At 36.6% G+C, this 20,187-nt stretch overlaps 1 protein-coding gene across 2 annotated transcripts; it reads right to left on the minus strand.

Moving 5' to 3' along the window:
- Positions 1-578: 578 nt before the first annotated feature.
- LOC136253327 (mucolipin-3-like) lies at positions 579-12,335 on the minus strand. Of its 2 annotated transcripts, XM_066045972.1 has the most exons (12): positions 11,904-12,335; positions 9,536-9,697; positions 8,497-8,520; positions 8,385-8,442; positions 8,071-8,260; positions 7,249-7,537; positions 6,955-7,110; positions 6,664-6,774; positions 6,274-6,396; positions 4,304-4,510; positions 3,571-4,142; positions 579-770 (listed from the first exon to the last, which is right to left on the minus strand). In XM_066045972.1, exons 1-12 carry the CDS (start codon positions 12,297-12,299, stop codon positions 746-748), a joined length of 2,313 nt encoding a protein of 770 aa, XP_065902044.1. In that variant the 5' UTR covers positions 12,300-12,335; the 3' UTR covers positions 579-745. The 2 variants fall into 2 exon arrangements, with proteins under 2 accessions (XP_065902044.1, XP_065902043.1); XM_066045971.1 differs by having other exon boundaries at positions 8,385-8,520.
- Between the last annotated feature and the right edge of the window lie 7,852 nt (positions 12,336-20,187).

The raw sequence follows: 20,187 nt of genomic DNA on the forward strand, positions 1-20,187 counted from the left end.
CACACTGTTTATGAAATCAAGTGCTTCAAAGGCATCAAAGTGTGGGATAGAAGCCAATTAAACCACACACCTGCACTTGTAGGACATCTGTTATCAACACCTCAGCCTTGGGTTGATAACAATGATTATGTATTGTACTAGTGGTGGGGTTTAACTATAACTATATCTAGCTACCAGATGGTTTAATTGTATGCATAACACATGCAAGAATGTTTCTTTGAGGGAGTTAGTTCAAGTACATCCACATATTTTTTCTGTCTTTCTACTGTATGTACCATATAGCCTAAAATATTTCGAGGTTGAGCAATGTTGCTAAAAATAATTTTTTTGCAGATTAGCAAACACTCCCAAAATGTATTAGACTTTATGGAGGTCTAAATATTTCAAGGCCAAAATTTTTGCTGATACCCTCAAAACAGCAAAAATCAGTGAAAATTTCCCCCTAGAAATATCTAGGCTACATGACATCAAATCCTTCATGCATCTTTAAAAAATTAAATCCAAGCCACAAAATGTTTGTCCCTCAGATTCTTTTTGGTCATTACAGTAACTGAATAGCATGCATTTTCTGTAAAAGGTTTATCTGTGAGCAAATACATTTATGATAATGTTCTATGTGCATGGGTATACATGAAAATGTAATATACACAAGCAAAATTAAACACAAAAACAGGAATGTTTTACACACACCAACATATAGATAGTTACATACTAATATAGTTTAGTAGCTGGAAGGTCATTATTTCTAAGAGTCACTCTCCTCCACATCCCTATAGTGTTTGTATACAACCATAAGAAATTAGAAATACCACATTGTACACATATGATGTAGCTTTTACACAAGAGTAAGGAAAGCCTGAAACACCAGAACAACCCTGATCAGCTTTGTTTTTTTTTGTGAATGCATTTATGTTCAAACACTATACAGTATAACAATTCCACAGTGGTGTAAACAAAATTAATTACCGTCTTGTATGCTCTATAGCGCTTAACATACTTATTTAGACAACTCTGCAGAATGCACAATGAACACACCGTGGAGCAAGCATCAATTTGGATATACCAAAAAGCATTCATCCTTGAATAACCTTCCTCAGCTAAGCTTCACAGTAATATCTAAGTATACAAATGCTATAAAATTAATGTAAGACATTATTTTTGCCATACTTACACAGGCTAACTCTGAGTATGTAACAAAGTTATTAGAGTTACAGTACAGGAGTGGTGGAGCAGGTTGCAAAGTGAGGAGGCCAACTTTCGACAATGAAATTTACACAGTGGAATTTGAAGCATACAACATATGGTTGTGATTCTAGTGGAGTCTGGGGCCAGGAAAATTTTCACATTTTAGGACCTAGCTATTTTACAAATGAACTAAAGGAAATGTAAAGGTGACTGTTCATTAGAGTATCTCAATATTTTCTTGCAAACATAAGTGGGGGGGGGGGGGGGAACATGCCATGGCCACCCTGTGTCCACTGCTTATGATACAGTACGATAGTACTGAGAACCATGAAGGTTTGGGTTTCTTTTGCCCAAAAATATAACCCAAAACCAGCTCACATTTCTTTCACCTTTCACAACAGCTTGGTCATATTGGTTAGGCATAACCAAACCGTTCAGGGTGATCCAACAAGTTTCTATGATATTTGGTAAGTAAATCTAGGAAAGCCACGCGATGCACCACAAAAATTAAGTTTCATGAACTGCTAGATTTTATGCTTGGTTAAAAGTGCTATTTACCACTAGGCAGGATGAAAATATTGATTTGATAGAAACTTGTAACTGCAGTACTATGTGATGATTTTATTTGTGTGCATCAAGGTTAGTGCTGCAATTTGTGAGGCTAGTAGAAAACACTTTCTCTTAGAGAAAAAAGCTTGTTGGTTTCTTATATCTGTGATACACTGCCAGTTTTGTTAGAGCGTTGCATTTGAATGACGTCACTAATGATTTGTGGTTTCTTTAGCATTTCACAAGTATTCTATTACTTCATGTCAGTATACTACTAGGATTGGCTAGATATTGTGGCTTAGAACAGTTCTTAGCAGTGGGCACAAGGGAAAATACCAAAATAAACTGCTCTTAATTGCATTTTCTTAGCAATACTGGAAGAATTAGCGTGATAAGTATCTTTTCACCTCCTCAGCAGCTACTACATATATATCATGGAGTTAATTGTGACCAAATTTGAAACAAAGCTTCCACACACATCCAATTCTCTGACTTTAACAAACTGTAACGTGACTACTCGGTAAGCTATTTACATAAAGTTTTCACAACCATAGCATTGTGAACAGGTCAAAATTTCAAACTGATTGCATATTCCTACATTCTGTCATGGTGCATAAAACTGGATGTGTAGAAGCCTTTTTTTTGTCAAATTTGGTCACAATTACCTTTGTTCTCCATTACTGTATGTCCTATTTATGTTGTTGGTGTTGATTTGTGGTGACATGTCATGGCTTTAGTGCCAGATATTATGATAATCATCCATAATTTTCATAGATAGTGACTGCACTGACACTTTTTGTACTGTTCTTTGCTTGAAATGCTGATAACAAAACAGAGTGGCTACATTGTTTTTCAGTAAACAATAGTCAGGGAACGAATTCAGTTGTGTAAATGTATGTACCTGTGACATCCTAATATTGACTTCACATATACCGAGTCTATAATCTTTGGTCACACCATAGATGGTCACATTGACAACTGACTGTGGTATGACACTAGGTAGAGGTTATATTTTCTTTGAAATATTATGCTTAAAAATCCTTACAATTCAAGTGTAGCTGAGATAGCTAGGATGAATATTCTATGTGTAGTGTTTACTATAATTAAAGCTTGCTCGTGACATATGATGTACCTTACAGAGTTGCTACAAAGCAAGAATTACAGTATATACATAAACACTATATAGAGCACAGTTGTAGTTTATGTCATGATGAAGTTGCTAGTATGTTGTTTGATTGCAATCAGAGAACTAAAGCTGATCAGGTTGTTCTAGCATTCTGGGTTTCAACATTATTGACTGTCTCAACTAAACCATACTTATTTTGCACCGGTGCAGTGTGTATTGACAAACGATGGATGACAGAGACAAAAATAATTATAAAGTTTTGATTACTCCATTGCTTAGTGAAGCAAGTGTTAAAGTGGTAGCAAGGAATGCCTTATGTGAGTACAATTATGTGTGCTATGTGCATCAATTTATATTGTGGTAGAATAAAACAATAACATCATCGTTCTCTCAAATGCTTTCTACTTGTAAGTGCAATACATAAATAGGGTTAACCTATACCTTGGTGAATTTACTAATTTATGATGAATGCATTGAGCAAGTCTGGATCCCAGCTGTGTAGATGCAAGCACATGGCTTTAATTTAAGTACCTGTAGTTTATTTTCAGTATAGTCACTGCACAAATTTATTTCTTAATTTGTCTATCCCTGTAATTCTAGAACCACTCAACAAAATTTTGTAACACATTCCTTGGACACTAGCTGCGACGATAAAAGAAATTCGGATATGGTACTGAGACGATCACATACATACGACATAGCAAACTTACAGGTTCAATTCTTGGTTGCTTGCCCGAAGTTTTAACCGTGCTTTAGCAACTTCCTTGCTATTAGCAACTGGTGGTTCTGCCACTTGAGCTCTAGGATGATGGACCATCAAATGTGTGCCACCACTGGTGTAAGCAAAATTGTGGTGGTGGTGGTGTCCATGTGTTGTATGCACTGCTGGATCTACAGCAGCACTTGGGCTAAATGATTCAGATCGTAAGCGCCGCACTTCCTGTGACTGCGGCTGAGCTAACAAATTAGAGTCACTAGGATAATGAACAAGACCACGTCCAGTTGCAACATTGTCATTGACAGGTTCACTGGTGGAATCAGTAATATGTACAACTGGAACACAAGCATTGTTATTTGCAATTGGGTGTTCTTCTATTACAACAGATGAAACTAAACTAGAATCACCACTGGCATTAATACACACTGGATCAAGTACAGGAGTTACTGGGACAGGTTTACGAATGCGTGGGATTGGGAATGGATAATTCTTTGTTGGATCATCATCTGGTTCTCCTTCTGCCCAGTCACGTAAGAATCCACGTGAATGCTGTTTCCAGTTTTTCTAGTGTACAGAAGGTGGTGTACACGCCATATTTCATATGCAAGTACAATTTATCATTATAGATCAGAATTAATGTACTGTGTATTGACACATAGTTGCCACAACTTCAGTTACAATTAACTACTTCTCCCCTTGTAACACACCCACATATACACACTTACTGACAGAGACTCATAGGCATGGTTGAATATACCAATGAACAAGCTTAGCACAATGTAGATGAACATGAACATGAAAACAAAGAGGTAGAGTTTGCAGAACATCTGAACAGAATTGGATGGAACTTCTACTCCTGTAAACGTCTCATATAAATCATCTCCATTGAGGATACAGAAGAGGCTCACTGCAGTTTCCATGGGCCCACCAAACTATGTAAACAAGACAATTACAACCGTAATGATTTACACAATGACATTTAGGGATGCTGGAATTATGCCTGAATATCTGGAAATAACAATACTGAGAATTATTTGAGCATAATGCTTACGTTAGAGATAAAGATATTCTAATAGAGCAGTCACCTATAAACAATCAATGGACTAGTAGTTCATTATTCTATTACATCAGTTACTAAGCATCTTGTACAGTTAGATTGAGAAATTTTACTATTGCTGTACATTTTGATTTGAAATAGTAAAATCAGTCATTTGGTAATAATAAAAGCATAATGTCAACTTTTTATCAGAATAGAATAATGATAAAATTTTTGAGCATAATTCCCACAAGCCTAATGACATTATAATAATAATATTATCACGTAACATGTATTCACATGTATGTAACAGAAAAGAGTAATTTATTAGAGTTCCCTCAACAATCGGATCGGTTATCGGAATCGGCTATAATCAAAATTGAAGTATCGGCTAATCGGATAATCAGCTAAATCTCTTATTGGTGCAACACTAACATAGCTAACATTATTTTGTATATTACAGGTTATTGCCTAAAGCAATTTTGAAACATTGAGGATTAAGTGCATAAAGCCATTCGATCACACAATAAAGTTCTTAACAAACAACCTTTTACTGAACAGTACAATAGAAAGTTGTCTCGTGTCAACTTTTATGGGATCATTACAAAAATTTCCCACTTACAAAATCTTATTACAATGCCAATTGGATCCATCACAATTTTATACCATATTTGAAAATGCATTAATACACATGAACACAAACATAGAGACAACACTGAAAATTGCTATGTTTCACACATTACCAGTTCATGATTACAGTAGCAAGTGATTAGAATAACTGAAGTACCTCGCTACTGTGGTAGCAATCAGAATTTACTTACACATTACATTTAATGTCATACAATAACTGAACCCAAATTAACAGGAACGTTTTGTACCCCACTGGTTGCTTCAATTAATATTTCATTGTTTTTAGATTATTTATTTATGTGTGTGGGTGTGGGTGTGTGTTGTTTCTATGCAACTTTAAACCATGATGCTGGCTCTGTTGACTGCATGGAATTGGTATTCAATGGAGAGGTACAAAATTGTCTCTGGCAAAATGGTGATGCATAGTAGTGATAGTGTGTGCATACACAATTGTGACTGGGCCTGCGATAATAGGGCAGGTGGGCACATGATTTTTGCCTACTTTTTCACACTTTTATCACTCATAACGTCTTGTACCATTATGCTATGGCATTACAATTTTCAGCTCTTAATAAGCATTTAATTGGCATCATGATGCAAGTTACAGAATGCAAATATACTATTCGAATACTGAGATATGACCTGTAGAGTGATGGGGTGTAGCTTGTGACCACATGCCCTATTTTCGCAGGCCCAGTCACAATTAATGCAGAATATACACAATACAGCAGGACCTCGATTATCTGAACAGTATAAGTGACTGCTCTATTAATGTATTTCATTATTAGGTGAACGTTCTATTACAGTAAGTGTATGTTCTATTAGAGTAGTTGGACAGAACTCTATATAAATGAATGGGCTTCATTTATCTGAACAAATTCACTTATCTGAACACTTTTATGATTGAACTGGCACATAGGTGTTCGGATAACGTAGGTCCTACTGTATTGAAACTCATAATTATGCTCATAGTTACTGTATGTAGTAAAGAAATCAAGTTAAAGGCAGACCTTTTACTCTGCACTGTACCTTTGAGTGATAAGATCCAAGAACTAACCACCCACAAAGCGAGAATGCTGTGAACAAGATGACAATGTAAATTGCGAATCTCAAAATGCTAGGGAGTGCCAGTCTCACTGTTATCAGCAGCACCTACAGTATATTTTACGGAAACATACATATGCAATATGGTGAAGTACACAAACAATATCAAGAGTAAATAATAGAGAATTATTATTCACCCTTGACAGTATATGCACGCATACATATTGTACAGTGTACAGTATAAAGTACACCAAAGAGCTAGTCAAAGCATGCATGGATCTTTAAAACTGCTCAATATTATGTACATTTACTGTATGTGCATTCTGAAATACAAAATAGTTGGTAAATATACAGTGGTCAGTGGTATATACTAACATTCAAAGATTCGAAGTACTTCAGAAGTCCAAACAGACCACACCACAGTAAGAGAATTCCAATTCCAAGTAAAATACTGATAGCTTCTAACAAATCAATGTTGATGGTTTCCTAAAAACAATACAGTACACTTACGTTATCACAGTAACTAAAATAATGGAGTCTAGCAGATCTGCAAGAATTCTACATGGTCATGCAGGGCTAAATTTTTATATTTAATACAATGTGCTGAATTTATTCTGTTTATTTGAGCACATCGTTTGTAAGAAAGAACTGAAAATGCGTACATACCTGTGCATCATAGTCACTGTACACTTTCAACAATGTGGCAGCAAATATCAGAAGGTTAGTGAACAACATCATCATGTACCAGTAGTTATACAGTGGACTGATTTCTTGCCAGCGTAGGTGCCTCTCATGGTATGCTAAGAAGTGTAACTTGACATCCTGTATGACAGAGAGAGAAAACTCCTTATTATATTTACTACATTTACGTTAAATAAGTAGAAACATCACGTAAACACACATTTGTACAAAATATATTTTGTATGACCACAATTATAATATTAGATGTAGTGTACATACCTTAGTTAGATTGCTAGTCTGAAATATTGACAAAATGTATGTGCATGAAGACAGGATAAGAAGGATCAATACAACAATATCTATTATAGTGGTCCTTTTCCTATTCAAAAAGTTGTTGGATAATCTGCTAAAAGTAGGGGTAGTGTCGATATCCACCTCCAAGTTGTTATACAGTTTGTTATCCAAACTAATCACAATGTGAAAGTGAACCTGAACTGAATTGTACTCTTCAATTACACCTTTATCATATGTTGCATCAAACATGAATCCAAATTTTATGGTGCCAATTCTATAAAACAGGTAAATACGAATTAACACATAGTACGTGTGTGTCTCTGTGCTTTGAAACTTAAAATATATGTACAATTATCACCATTTACCTTAAACAGTATAGGCTTAAACAAATATTTGGAGATTTTGCTATTACATTTTGTATAACCCAATTTTTTTTTTCATTAATTGTCTCATTTCACCTCAATAATTGGTTCAGTGTGACTTATCAAACACACTTAATGAGACCAAATATAGAATGTTTAAAAGACAATTAGACAAAATCTAGGTAGGCTGTACAGAGCCTCCAGCCTTAATATATACTCCGGACCAAGTAAGTGGCCAATGGCATTCCAAAGTATCAGAGCATGTTCAGTGGCTGACGCACATCTGCACTGCCTGTGGCATGACTGTAATAGTGTACTGGTATGGCTATCTACTCACGACAAAAAGTCCACTTCAGTGATTTTGTAAAAAATGGTCATTGGCTATTGAAAATTAATTTTATACTTTAATTTTGTAGCATGCCTACTTGCAATCCACAACACTTACGTGTCCAAGTTGTCTCCATGTATGTAGCAGTCTACTTGACTCTTCACACTACATTCACAATATTCAATGGAACAACTACTACTGGTGGAGTCCTCATTACAACATGGTTTATCTTCTGGTCTTATGTCAGTACTACTATCAGGGTTGTAAGGAAACACCTTTGTGTGAGATGTAAGATTCTTGTCTTTACCTATATGTATACAATTATGTGTGGATCAAGAACAATGATGTCAAATGTTAATGCTCTATGCTTGTTATTAGTACATTGCACAGAAGTTGTAGCTTTAGTACACACATTGTAATATCACACTTACAAGGAAATGCATTACTGTTACCACATTGACCAATATCAAAGTCGATGATCATTGTCAACTGAGTAGGATTCTCCACAGTAACATTACCCTCAATGATATCAAAGTCACTTACTGATTGCTGGGACAGGCTATAGTACTATAGTGAACACCAAATATACTCTAAATACTTATACAGCATGCACAGTCATAAACAACAATGTAAAGAGTATTGGAACTTTAGTTATCTGACAGTACAGCTTGAGGAATACTTGCACACAGTTGATAGACCATAGCAGCATGGGTAAACTCAAAGTTGCATGGTATATCATGGTGGTCCCATTACCCAGCATATAACAAGTGAAGTATGACATGATACTGTCACCAGTTGATCCGACATTGCAAGTACAAAACTTGGTGACTACTTTGGTTTTCAGTTACACGCATACCTTAAAACATGAAATTTTAATAGTTCACCTTTCCATTATACCATAACAACATAAAAATGTACATACAATTAATTTGCCAATTTTTCCTCGTATACTCTGGGCTTACTCTCCCACTCACTACAACTGAAATTGTGAAACCGCAAATAAGATGAAAATTTGCTTACATTAATAATTGTTTTTGTAGTTATTTCTGCATAGACTGTAGGTACCCTACCTTATGCTATACATCAAATTGCCCATAAGCAGAAATAGTGAAACTTATGTGGGGGAAATAATTACTATTACTTTATAAAATCCACAATGCATAGTGACTAAAGTTGTAAACAACTGAAGAAAAACGTTCATGTGATGGTTGCATGCATTTACACATTCTGGAAGTATTAATTTCTTGTGTAAAATTTATAGCAACGGTATGTATAACCATTAACTGTTTTAGGAACTTTGACCAGCAACAAATCAAGAGATTATTACATTACTTTACTACAGTTGCATATAGCTAATTAATTGCATGGCTTCAACACACACTACATATAACAAGTGTTAAGTGTTGAAAACAACTTTGTGAAATTCAAGCTGCTCAACTCTATTGGTTGACAGTAACTATTGGATTAAAGGAATCAGAACATTGCTAAGAAAAGACCACTGCTTGAAATAGAACTAAAACTACATGTATAGTTTATACAGTAAACCTTATGAAATATGCTTCATGATTTATGTTGAACTCACAGAGTTCACAGTGTGTTCAATTTGCTCGTACACATCATCCAGTGAGTACAACTTGTTGATACGATCATTACATTCCTTCCTTATGAAGTAATGATGAAATGACTTGGTGTTCTCAACCAGAAAACTGGTAAGCTTGAACTTGTCCGCTGCAAAAATTGATACCTATAGATGAATATACGAACACACGTATAGTTAACTCAATGAATGTTTATATTTTTAGGTTGAATGCATGCATACAGGAAGGATACATGCTGTATAATACATAGCTGATGCCTATGGTTAGCAGTAGTAAACTACACATTGAAAATCACTCTGAGCAAGATGACCATGAAGTACACTAAAGCACGTAAAGTAGCACCAGTCCTATGTACCAAAAGTACAGGGGTATTTCAAGGAAATCACAGCACTCAACTTTGCCTCATGTTGTACTAGCCTCTTGACACACATCCTTGCAGGGGCGTAGGAAGCATGGGTGTTTGGGCACCCATAAATATTTTTATCGGCATAACTAGCGGGTGTCAGAACACTGTATTATATATTACTGAAAAGATTGAGATACTCTAATAGAGCAGTCAATGACTCTAATAAAACAGTCACAGTCACGACCTTTTTTTTTGGTCTTCAGCTTTACCACTGGGCACCCATAAGTTAAATATCTTCCTACGCTCCTGCCTTGTGCTGTATTTTCTTTATACACACATGTGGCAGTACAAGCAGATGATTATAATTCTAACATTAAAGGTTATAGCTTTCTTGGGGGCCACTAGTTACATGCAGTTACAGTATATCAAAACATTTGTCAATTTAATCGTACATTATAAAAATTCATTAAAAAAAAATGCAAAAATGACATTGTCTATTAAACACAGCGCCATAATTTCTGCATACCTTTATTTATGGAGATCTGGTATGGTCAACAGGACCCTTGATCAATGGTGAATTGAGTGATATATAGGAGTTTGTAAAGTGTCCAAGAGAAAAGGCAGGATAGAGCCTTGTATTGCCAAAATTATGCATACAGATACAGTAGGAAAAAACCCTGTTTTTTTCCATATGTTTTCATTACAATGCAACTCAGTATAATGATTGGTTAAGCACTTACTTTAGGCGGATTCTTAATCAGTATGTGTTGACACATAGAATGACACCAAGTTTAGTGATTTCGATTGAGGATAACAACTTGCTTTTGGGGGGTTTCCCAACCGAGTAATTATCCATATTATATTGTAATCAATGGTAAATACGTATGGTCTGTGGTAATGATAGAGCATTACTTCAGGTAGAACTGTACAGAGCAATTCAAGGGCTTTATTTATTTGTACAATGTGCTGTAGAGATTATGGGTGCTAATGACTGCCATTTGTGTCTTTTGTAGTTTGTACAAAATACATGTATTTTACATTGGGTCAACAAGGTTTTTCAACCAAACAGTTTGACTAAGTTATGTATACCAATATGACACGGAGTTGATATTAAGCTGTATTATTACATATTTAATCAATAGTAAAACTTGATGTTATGCAAAATTTTATTTTTAGACCTATGATGTTCTAGAAATACGTACGCACATCCCACACCAATTGACAATAAGGTACTAATACTAAAGACTCAATATCCATATCATATTCCATTAATCAGTGTCTTGGTCGCATCACATTGATCATCTTTACAACAAAGCAACAAAGAGTCTCAACTTTCTTAAAATGAAACTTAAGTAAATGTTCCAAAGAAGCAAAGATAACAGCATATTTAACATCAGTATTTCCTCTACTAGAATATGCCAGCTGAATTTTGGACCCCAACCAACAATATTTAATAAATACTCTAGAGAAGGTCCAAAGACGTGCTGCAAGATGGGTCTCATCAGAGTGTAATCAAATGAGTAGTGTTACACACCTGCTAGATCAGCTAAATTGGAAGAGTTTACAGAGTAGAAGAAGTGTTAGTCATCTAATTTTATTGTATAAAGTACTACACCAAGACTTACCATCCATTAGTTACTTTCCTTGAACCATCAAGCAATGGAATAAACTACCAAACTCTAATAAAAGCAGAAACTTTAAGAATATAATTATTAAAGCAGAAACTTTAATAATTATATTCTTAGCTTAGATTTGTTGTAACCAACTTTACTTTCTGAGGGTTTGCCCTTCTTGGATGTAACCAACTGTATTATGATGTCTTTCCACTAAATAATCATAATCATAAAGACCACTTCGGCTTACAATTAGCATGCAAGTTTCAATATGGAATTATGTAAATTAAGGGTGAAGGCCCTCATCCCAATAGCTACAGGGTATAAAGAAACTTTAGACCCTCTTGCATGTCAACATAAAATTAGCAAGTAAGTACTATATGGTTAGCTTACTTGCACTGTAACGAATACTACCAGTAAAAGATGCAGCACTGCTTTCCAGGGAAATCGTGGGTGTGTGTCACGTGACCACTTTTGGATATGATCTTGAAAGTGAAGCTGCAGTCGTTTCTTTATCCTGTGATCGGCTCGTTCTTTCTGTATCTTCGTCGTCCACTCATTGTCTTCATTTATCAGCGGTTCTCTCTCTTCACTCATATAATCAGTTAATTCACGGTCACTACTGTATGGATCATCTCGTGGCGAATATAACCTCCACGCCCTTTTACATCCGTTGTAACACGGTCCAATCGTGAAGTGAAACAGATTGGTAAGACACCAGACCAAAGTTGGATTCAATTCAGAAAAGGATTCTTGATTGTGTCTACCGCTTTCTAGATCCGTCCCCATCGTAAACGCGTTGACACACAGAGGGAGTTGCGATTGATTTTGGGGCGTGGTAGCTAACGTGATTCAGCTGTTCTTTATTATTATTATTTATCTAATTTGTCTTAGGAAGTGGTTACTGAATCGAAAGTTTTTATTTTTATTTTCGCGTGTAGTAGTTTCCCACAGGTAATTTATTTATTTATTAATGCTTTATAGTACACACATACAAGCATGAGCTTAGGTACACACACAGATACAAGAATTGACAATACACATGGTGTACTAAAGGTCTGTAGGCTTGTGCCTACAGCCAAAAGTAGTAATTATAGAATAATAATAAAAGATCACATGATAAATTGTCTAAAATAGTGTAATCGAGAAATAGTGTGTAGTTAATCGAGAAATGATCAGTAACACACCGACTACAGGGACAGTGGTAGTGCAGTGTATGGGGATTGAGGGGGTCAAAGTTATGAATGAAATGATTCCAGAAGTGGGACTTGACTCTGTTCCTGATAATGTCAATAGACAGATTAAAGTCAATTAATGGACTCGGAAACGCATTCCATAAGCGACAGATCCTTACAAAGTAAAAGTGTCATTGCTTGTTAGTGGTGGAGGGATTGTGATGTAATTTGAAGCCTCCTGATCTGGCACTGGTAGAGAAGAAAATGAAATGGTGAATATTGAAACTACTGGTTGGATTTTTGATAGATTTGATGAAAAACATGATGTCTGAAAGTTCAAAGGTGTACATTAATGGGAGAAGCTCTAGTTTGAGAAGTCTAGTTTTATAATCGGAAATGTAATCGTTCAAAATATACTTTGTGGCTCGTTTCTGAAGATGTTCTAGGTTACTGATGTCTTTCACTAAATATGGACACCAGATAGGGGAGCAGTACATGAGCTGAGACCTGATTAGAGATACGTATAGCTTAACTTTAGTCAGTGGTGGTATAGATGAACTGAAGGTTCTTCGTATAAGACCCAATGTCTTATAAGCTTTACTTAAAATAATGTCATGATGAGTTTTCCATTCAAGATTATCACTTAATGTAACTCCGACTAGATCTTTATGTGATTGTTTAGTAATGACTATGTTACCACTAATAGTATATGATGTAGGAGACTTCCGGTTAAAAGATAAATGGCAGCTTTTAGATGAGTTAAAATGTAAATTAGAGGATGTACTCCAGCTAAAAAGGTTGTCAATGTCACATTGTAACAGTTGTTCGCCAGGAGGTGTCTTAATGTGCCTGAAACATTTGGTGTCATCTGCAAAGAGTAAAGCCTCACTGTCAGTAATAGAATTAGGTAGATCATTCATAAACATGATAAAGAGAAGTGGACCGAGAATACTGCCCTGGGGTACCCCAGATTCAACAGATAAAAGATCAGAATAACAGTTATTAATAGAAACAAACTGGAATCTGGTACTAAGGTAGGCTTGAAGCCAAAGCCACAAGCTACCTGAAATGTTAAAGTTATGAAGTTTGGACAATAGATAAGAACGGGAAACCGAATCAAAAGCCTTACTGATATCTAAGTAGATGGCATCAAATCGGTCACGAGAAGAAAATACATTGTGTGGTAGAAAATAGAAGTAATAAAGTATTATTACCTATGGCGCTATATTGGTGTCAAAATTATAGCATATATAATTTTTTTGTAACTATATATATTTTTGAAAGTATATAATTCCTATTTTTATTACTTGTTTAAGTGCGTGCTAATATTGTTACTTTAATATACTTATAAAATTCATTACTGTATTTTATTTTGTGTGGTAATTTTTTATTTCTCTGAATTCATACAAGTGCCTAATGGAATGTGCAACTCATATGATCAGCCACTTCCTCAATGACACTGTTCTCTCTGTTGTGTTCTCTGTTCTGATGTATCCTCTGTGTCTGTTGTGTCCTCTGTTCTGATGTATCCTCTGTGTCTGTTGTGTCCTCTGTTCTGATGTATCCTCTGTGTCTGTTGTGTCCTCTGTTCTGATGTATCCTCTGTGTCTGTTGTGTCCTCTGTTCTCTGTTGTGTCCTCTGTTCTGATGTATCCTCTGCATCTATTGTGTCCTCTGTTCTGATGTATCCTCTGTGTCTGTTATGTCCACTGTTCTGTTGTATCCTCTATGTCTGTTGTGTCTTCTAGCCTCTAGCTGTGTCTGTTGTGTCCTCTGTGTCTGTTGTATCTTCCGATACTCTGCATCTGTTGTGTCCATTATCTACTGTGTCCACTGCACATGTTACATTTCGTGCTGTGTTTGTTGTGTCCAACATGTCTGTTATGTCCTCTACATGTGTTGATTGTGTCTGCCGTATCCCTGTGTCTGCCATGTTCACTATCCATGTTGCATGGCAGACACAGAAACAGTAGACACAATGGAGTCTGTGGTGTCAGCTGTGGACATGGCAGACACAGTCAACACAAAGGTTACAACAGACACATTAGACACAGCAAACTTAACACAAAGTGGATACAGTAGGTAGACACACTGAACACATTACTGAGATAAACAGGACACTATATATAGCATCAGATATACAGGACACTACAGACACTAAAGCATCATCAGTGCACAGTGGATACAAAAGATATATACACAGGACACACCAACAGAACTCTAGAGGACTGACACAACAGACACAGAGAGGATACATCAGAACAGAGGACACAACAGACACACAGAATACAGCAAAACAGTGGACAAAACAGACACAGAGAGGATACATCAGAACAGAGGACACAACAGACACACAGAATACAGCAAAACAGTGGACACAACAGACACAGAGAGACACACAGAATACAGCAAAACAGTGGACACAACAGACACAGATTATACATCAGAACAGTACTAGTGTCATTGTGGAAGTGGTTGATCATACGAGTTGCACATTCCATTAGGCACTTGTATGAATTCAGAGAATAAAAAATATTACCACACAAAATAAAATTCAGTAATAAATTTTATAAGATTATACTTAAAGTAACCAAGTATAATACCTAAATTACAAAATAGGAATTATACACTTTCAAAAATACTGTATAATATATAGTTAGAATTTTGACACTAAAATAGCATAAGTGTAACTTAGCTATACTATCACATGATAAATAATGAATAAAATGTTTAGTTAAAAGCAATAATGAATGAAACCATGAGGGAGAGGATTTATTATGTGGGCAGCAAATGGGAAACAATGGAGTGGCCTAATGGGTAACGCTATATTCACCCAACTTGAGGTGGCGCCTCAAAATAATAACGCACTTTGTAAGCGCTTAGTTAGGGTCCGCAATCCGAAAAATCAACTTTCACAAATCGATCCCCCTACCATTGTGGGATGTTCATTGTAGTATCCCATTGCTAGATCCACCATGAAACCGGAGGCACGGTTGTTGTCTTCACAGAACTATCGATTTTAGTATTTCGTGAGATACAAAAATCACTTTTAAAATTTCTGGCTCCACACAAAGAACAGGATAGAACTTGCTGCTTAGCTAGATATTATCTAGAGTTCATGTAGTTAAAAGTACGCACAGTAATAAGCAAATGATTCACTGGGTTCCCGGCACAGGGTTGCTTTCTCTCAAAAAGCAGAAAACGAAACACGAATTTTCGAATTCAAACTGCCCTACCAGCCAAGACAAGAAAAGCCAACTCTTCCTCATAGTGATGTGATAAGGTTGGATGCATAGTCTGTCTATGCTGTTAGTTTGGAAAGGATCTGAGACTTCTCACCATCTGGGTGAAGAACGTCAAAATTTTCGTGCATCATTTCAAGGGATTCTCTCAATGGTACCAAAGTGCTTTCCGGTACTTCTGATGCCACACTGGTCACTTAATTTTGTTTAGAATGATGATAAATGATGGTTCAAAACGTTTGGTAGTAGTAGTAGTTGGTGTTTCTGTGATTTCATATGATGCAGTATTCCAGCAGCTCACCAGGAGCTCCACCCAGCTCGAATAAAAAACGAAAGATTTTGTGCATTTTTCAGTTTGTTTTGGGATGTTTTGCTGCATAATGGCGATGTAGGGTGATCTAGTGAAGATTTGAAGCTGCTGTGGAACGTTAGGGGTGAAGTCAAATTTAGACGATTTTGCTGCCTCCCTTGATGCATAGCTTAGAGCGAGGCGTGGAAGCTGTGGATGAAATAATAATTGACAACCGCTATTATCAAACGTTCAGGGACATCTTTTCCCATAGTTTTAGTCTATAATTGATGATTGTTGTGGCTGCAGAAGCGCTGGAAATGGGTAGAATTCGCAATACAATTCTTTGATGCTGCAAAAAATTTTGACGCTCGTCACCCAGATGGTGAGAAGTCTCAGATCTTTTCCAAACTAACAGCATAGACAGACTATGCACCCAACCGTATCGAAACACTATGAGGAAGAGTTGGCTTCTCTTGCCCTGGGTGGTAGGACAGTTTGAATTCGAAACTTCGTATTTCTTTGTCTATTTTTTTCAGAGAAAGCAACCCTGTTCCGGGCATCCAGCAAACCATTTACTTATTTCTGTGCGTAGTTTTCAACTACAACAACTCTGGATACGATTTGGCTAAGTAGCAAGTTTCATCCGGTCCTTTGTGTGGAGCACGAAATTTTAAAAATAAATTTTACATCTTGTGAGATACTGAAAATGATATTTCTGTGAAGACAACAATCGTGCCTCCGGTTTCATGGTGGATCAAGCAATGGGATACTACAATGAACATCCCACAATGGTAGGAGGGTTGATTTGTAGAAGTTGATTTTTCGGATTGCGGACCCTAGCTTAGTCATTAGTGTGCTCCTTTAATCAGACACTACGCAGCAGCGCTGGATGTCAGGGGGGTGTATTATCTATGATGCCAGCATAGACTACTTCGGACTTCGCTAGAGATGGTAAGCAGGGTATACCAACATATATGACAGTAGTTTCGTGAGTTGCTAGATACACTAGTCTTCACTGTAAACAGAAAGTAAAATACGAGTGGGAGGGGGGGGGGAGAAGGGATGCAAGGTGCTGACCCGTAGTAATATAGTAGATCTGTAGCTGCAGTCAAAGGCTAAGGCTGCTAAGTTTTGTGCTACAGTCAAGGATGAAGTCTGAAACCCACAATTGAAAAGTGCTTACTTGAAATTCCACACTGGGGAAAATTTTGACTGGACAATAGTCTGATGGCAGTTGCAGATATTCCTGTGTCTATGTGACACCCCTGTTAGGAAATGTTCATAGCTTTATAAAGTGTGTATGCTAGAATGCAACCTTGCTTATACAATGGAGCGTAACTACTAACTCACTATTACAATGTGGTCTTTGTATGGGAAGCAGTGACCAAACTGAGGCATATACTTCATGACCTCATTAATAAGACCATCACATTGTAGTGATTGCACTGTAGGTCCAGAAGGTAGCTAAGATGCACATTAGCAAGACCACGTAATTGTATCCTGGTGGTTCCCAATACAAGGAAAACGATCATGGATTTTTAGTATTTGAGTACTCTCTAGCATTAATGATCGAGTAATCACGAATACTTACCATACCTATATTGAAGCATATCATATGCAGTTTAAAGCTTTTAAGTAACAGCGATGATAAATATGCTGTATTAAAGTACCCAGTAAATGTTCCTGACAACCAAAATGCTTCAATCAAACTCCACACCGTCACTGCCAGATAACAAATGCATCATGTGAGCTCATTAATATTGAATCACATGATCCCAACAAGCACTCCAATACCAATTTTACTATCCGAATTCTAATATCCTTAATTAGTACCCATTTATTTATTTTAGCCATACAATGAACTGTGCAACTACCTTCTTCATACAACATGCATTATATGTGGAGCATTGCAAATGCAAGTAAAGTGTACGTATATAGTACACTACAATTTCCTTACATCAAATTAAGCAAGAGTTCGTAGTATAATTATACTGAGGAGAGTATTCTACTCTCGTATACACCTGTAGAAAGACATATCATGATGGTACTGTGTCTTTTTGTAATTAATATTGATTGTACGCATGCCAGCAATGTCACTAGCAACTAAACTAACTCAAGCTCCTCAGTGTTTCTCACCAAACTACAAGTGTACCTTCTTATCATGGGTTTAGACAATTGCTTATATATAGGCATTTGTTGCTTGACCATTCACAGCTGTCTTGAGCGACACAGTACTTTATGGGTTCTTGTATGTCACAAACCACACTTACTGTAGTCGTTACATCATCACTTTAAAATATGCTGGTATATGAGAGTAGGACACTCCTCAATAATTATATAAACTCTTGCATTACGTAAATCACTTACCGTATATTAAAAGAAGCAAAGTATGACTATGTGAGGTGGTCTTATTGTGGTCATGAAGTACACCTTAGCTACAGTATGTTTGGAACCAGCATGGTCACTATAATTTGTGTGTGTGTGTGTGTGTGTGCTTAGCGGTTTTGAGGTCGTTGTGGAACTTTGGATTCCACGACCTCTCATTGTGAGACCTGGACAGTCCTCCTGTGGGTTACTAGCCCTGTCCCAGGAGGATTTTCCTGCACAAGGCTCAAGTGTCTGAGGTGCACAGGAATCCCAGTGCTGGCTCACTGGGCAGCAATAGCTGTGTTAGTACGGCTGCCGAAGACTTTGTTTTTTTTGCTTTTTGTGTGTGCATCTATGTATATGTACAAATTTATTTTCTTATAGAATAATTTCTTTGGTGACCAAGTTGTCACAGATGATAACGTGCTTAATATGGAGGGAGTCCCCACAATTCATCACACTACAATGGATCAGAGATGGGACAGTACTCAGTAAGACTGGAATACTCTAAGGGTCTGTGCTACTGCTGTGCTGTTAATGGTATCATTGTCCATTGTGCTCATATTGATGTGCAAGGTGAGTAGTGTAACAAAATCATTCCAAGGGTCTTAAAGTTATGTAGTCTTGTCTGGAGAACGACAGTTATCATACAGCAATACAGATATAGTTAAGAAAAGTGACAGTTTAGTATAACACCTATGCCTCCTTGTAGTCTATCCTACTGTAATACTCTTTGTTGTGAAAAAGTTTAGCCCCTTTAACTTTATTGTATTTGTGGGAAAACCATTGATCTACGCACATGAATAGATATGTGAGATACACAATTTCAAAAATTTCAACTTGTGATGGCCAAAAGCTCTGAATTTGAAATTTTTAACATGGATGCAGCCAATCATAGTGTTTAGTTCACGGCCAGTTAGCTACTGACATAGCCATAGTTTTGTGATTTTGAGCTGAAGTATTCACAATGGTATTATCTATAACACAAACATATCACTATGGGGTGGTGGGCGGGAAATTGGTATATGAATAGAATATATGGCCAAGTGTGTCATATAGACTGGTCTCAAGCCCAACTGTGCCACTGAAAGTATGTATAAAACAACTGGCATGGGCAACTGTGCAATGGTGTCTACGTTTCTAGCCTCGTGTTCCAGCTGGCCAGTAGCAGTTCTAGGTGTCAGATCATTTCTAGCTCATAAAAAGCAGCCTGAGCAAATCAGTGGCAGCATTTCTGTGGTGTACATATAGTGTATTGCAAAGTGAAAATTGAACTTCAGTGGTGTGTGCATAGATCAACTATTGGGTTAATGTATTTGCTCTATTGAATATACATACAGTAGGACCCCAGACTCCCAGGAATGGGGACCACTTTGTATTCAGATGACTACAATAGTCCACATTTGTTGTGTGAAAAGTCCATATTACTTAATGTATCCTGCAGCAGTGAAAATCTTCCCCCTTGAAATTTTGGATGGTGTAATCTCCCCCTAGAAAAAAACCTTCAACACAGTAACACAAATTATGTGCAGCATTTCAATCTTATCTGGACATGTAATACTGTACAGTGGCCTCAGTTATTCAAAAACCACCTGGGTGCC

This window comes from Dysidea avara, chromosome 4 (genome assembly GCF_963678975.1).
Source record: "Dysidea avara chromosome 4, odDysAvar1.4, whole genome shotgun sequence".
Classification (NCBI taxonomy): domain Eukaryota; kingdom Metazoa; phylum Porifera; class Demospongiae; order Dictyoceratida; family Dysideidae; genus Dysidea; species Dysidea avara.

What these genes read in the sequence shown, in the direction of transcription:
- LOC136253327 (XM_066045971.1), bottom strand. Translation starts at nt 12,299, where the DNA reads ATGGGGACGGATCTAGAAAGCGGTAGACACAATCAAGAATCCTTTTCT. An exon ending in AGTACTTCGAATCTTTGAAT is followed by an intron (nt 6,397 to 6,663) that starts GTTAGTATATAC and finishes AATATACTGTAG; the next exon opens with GTGCTGCTGATAACAGTGAG. An exon ending in TTGGATCTTATCACTCAAAG is followed by an intron (nt 4,511 to 6,273) that starts GTACAGTGCAGA and finishes TTGTTTACATAG; the next exon opens with TTTGGTGGGCCCATGGAAAC.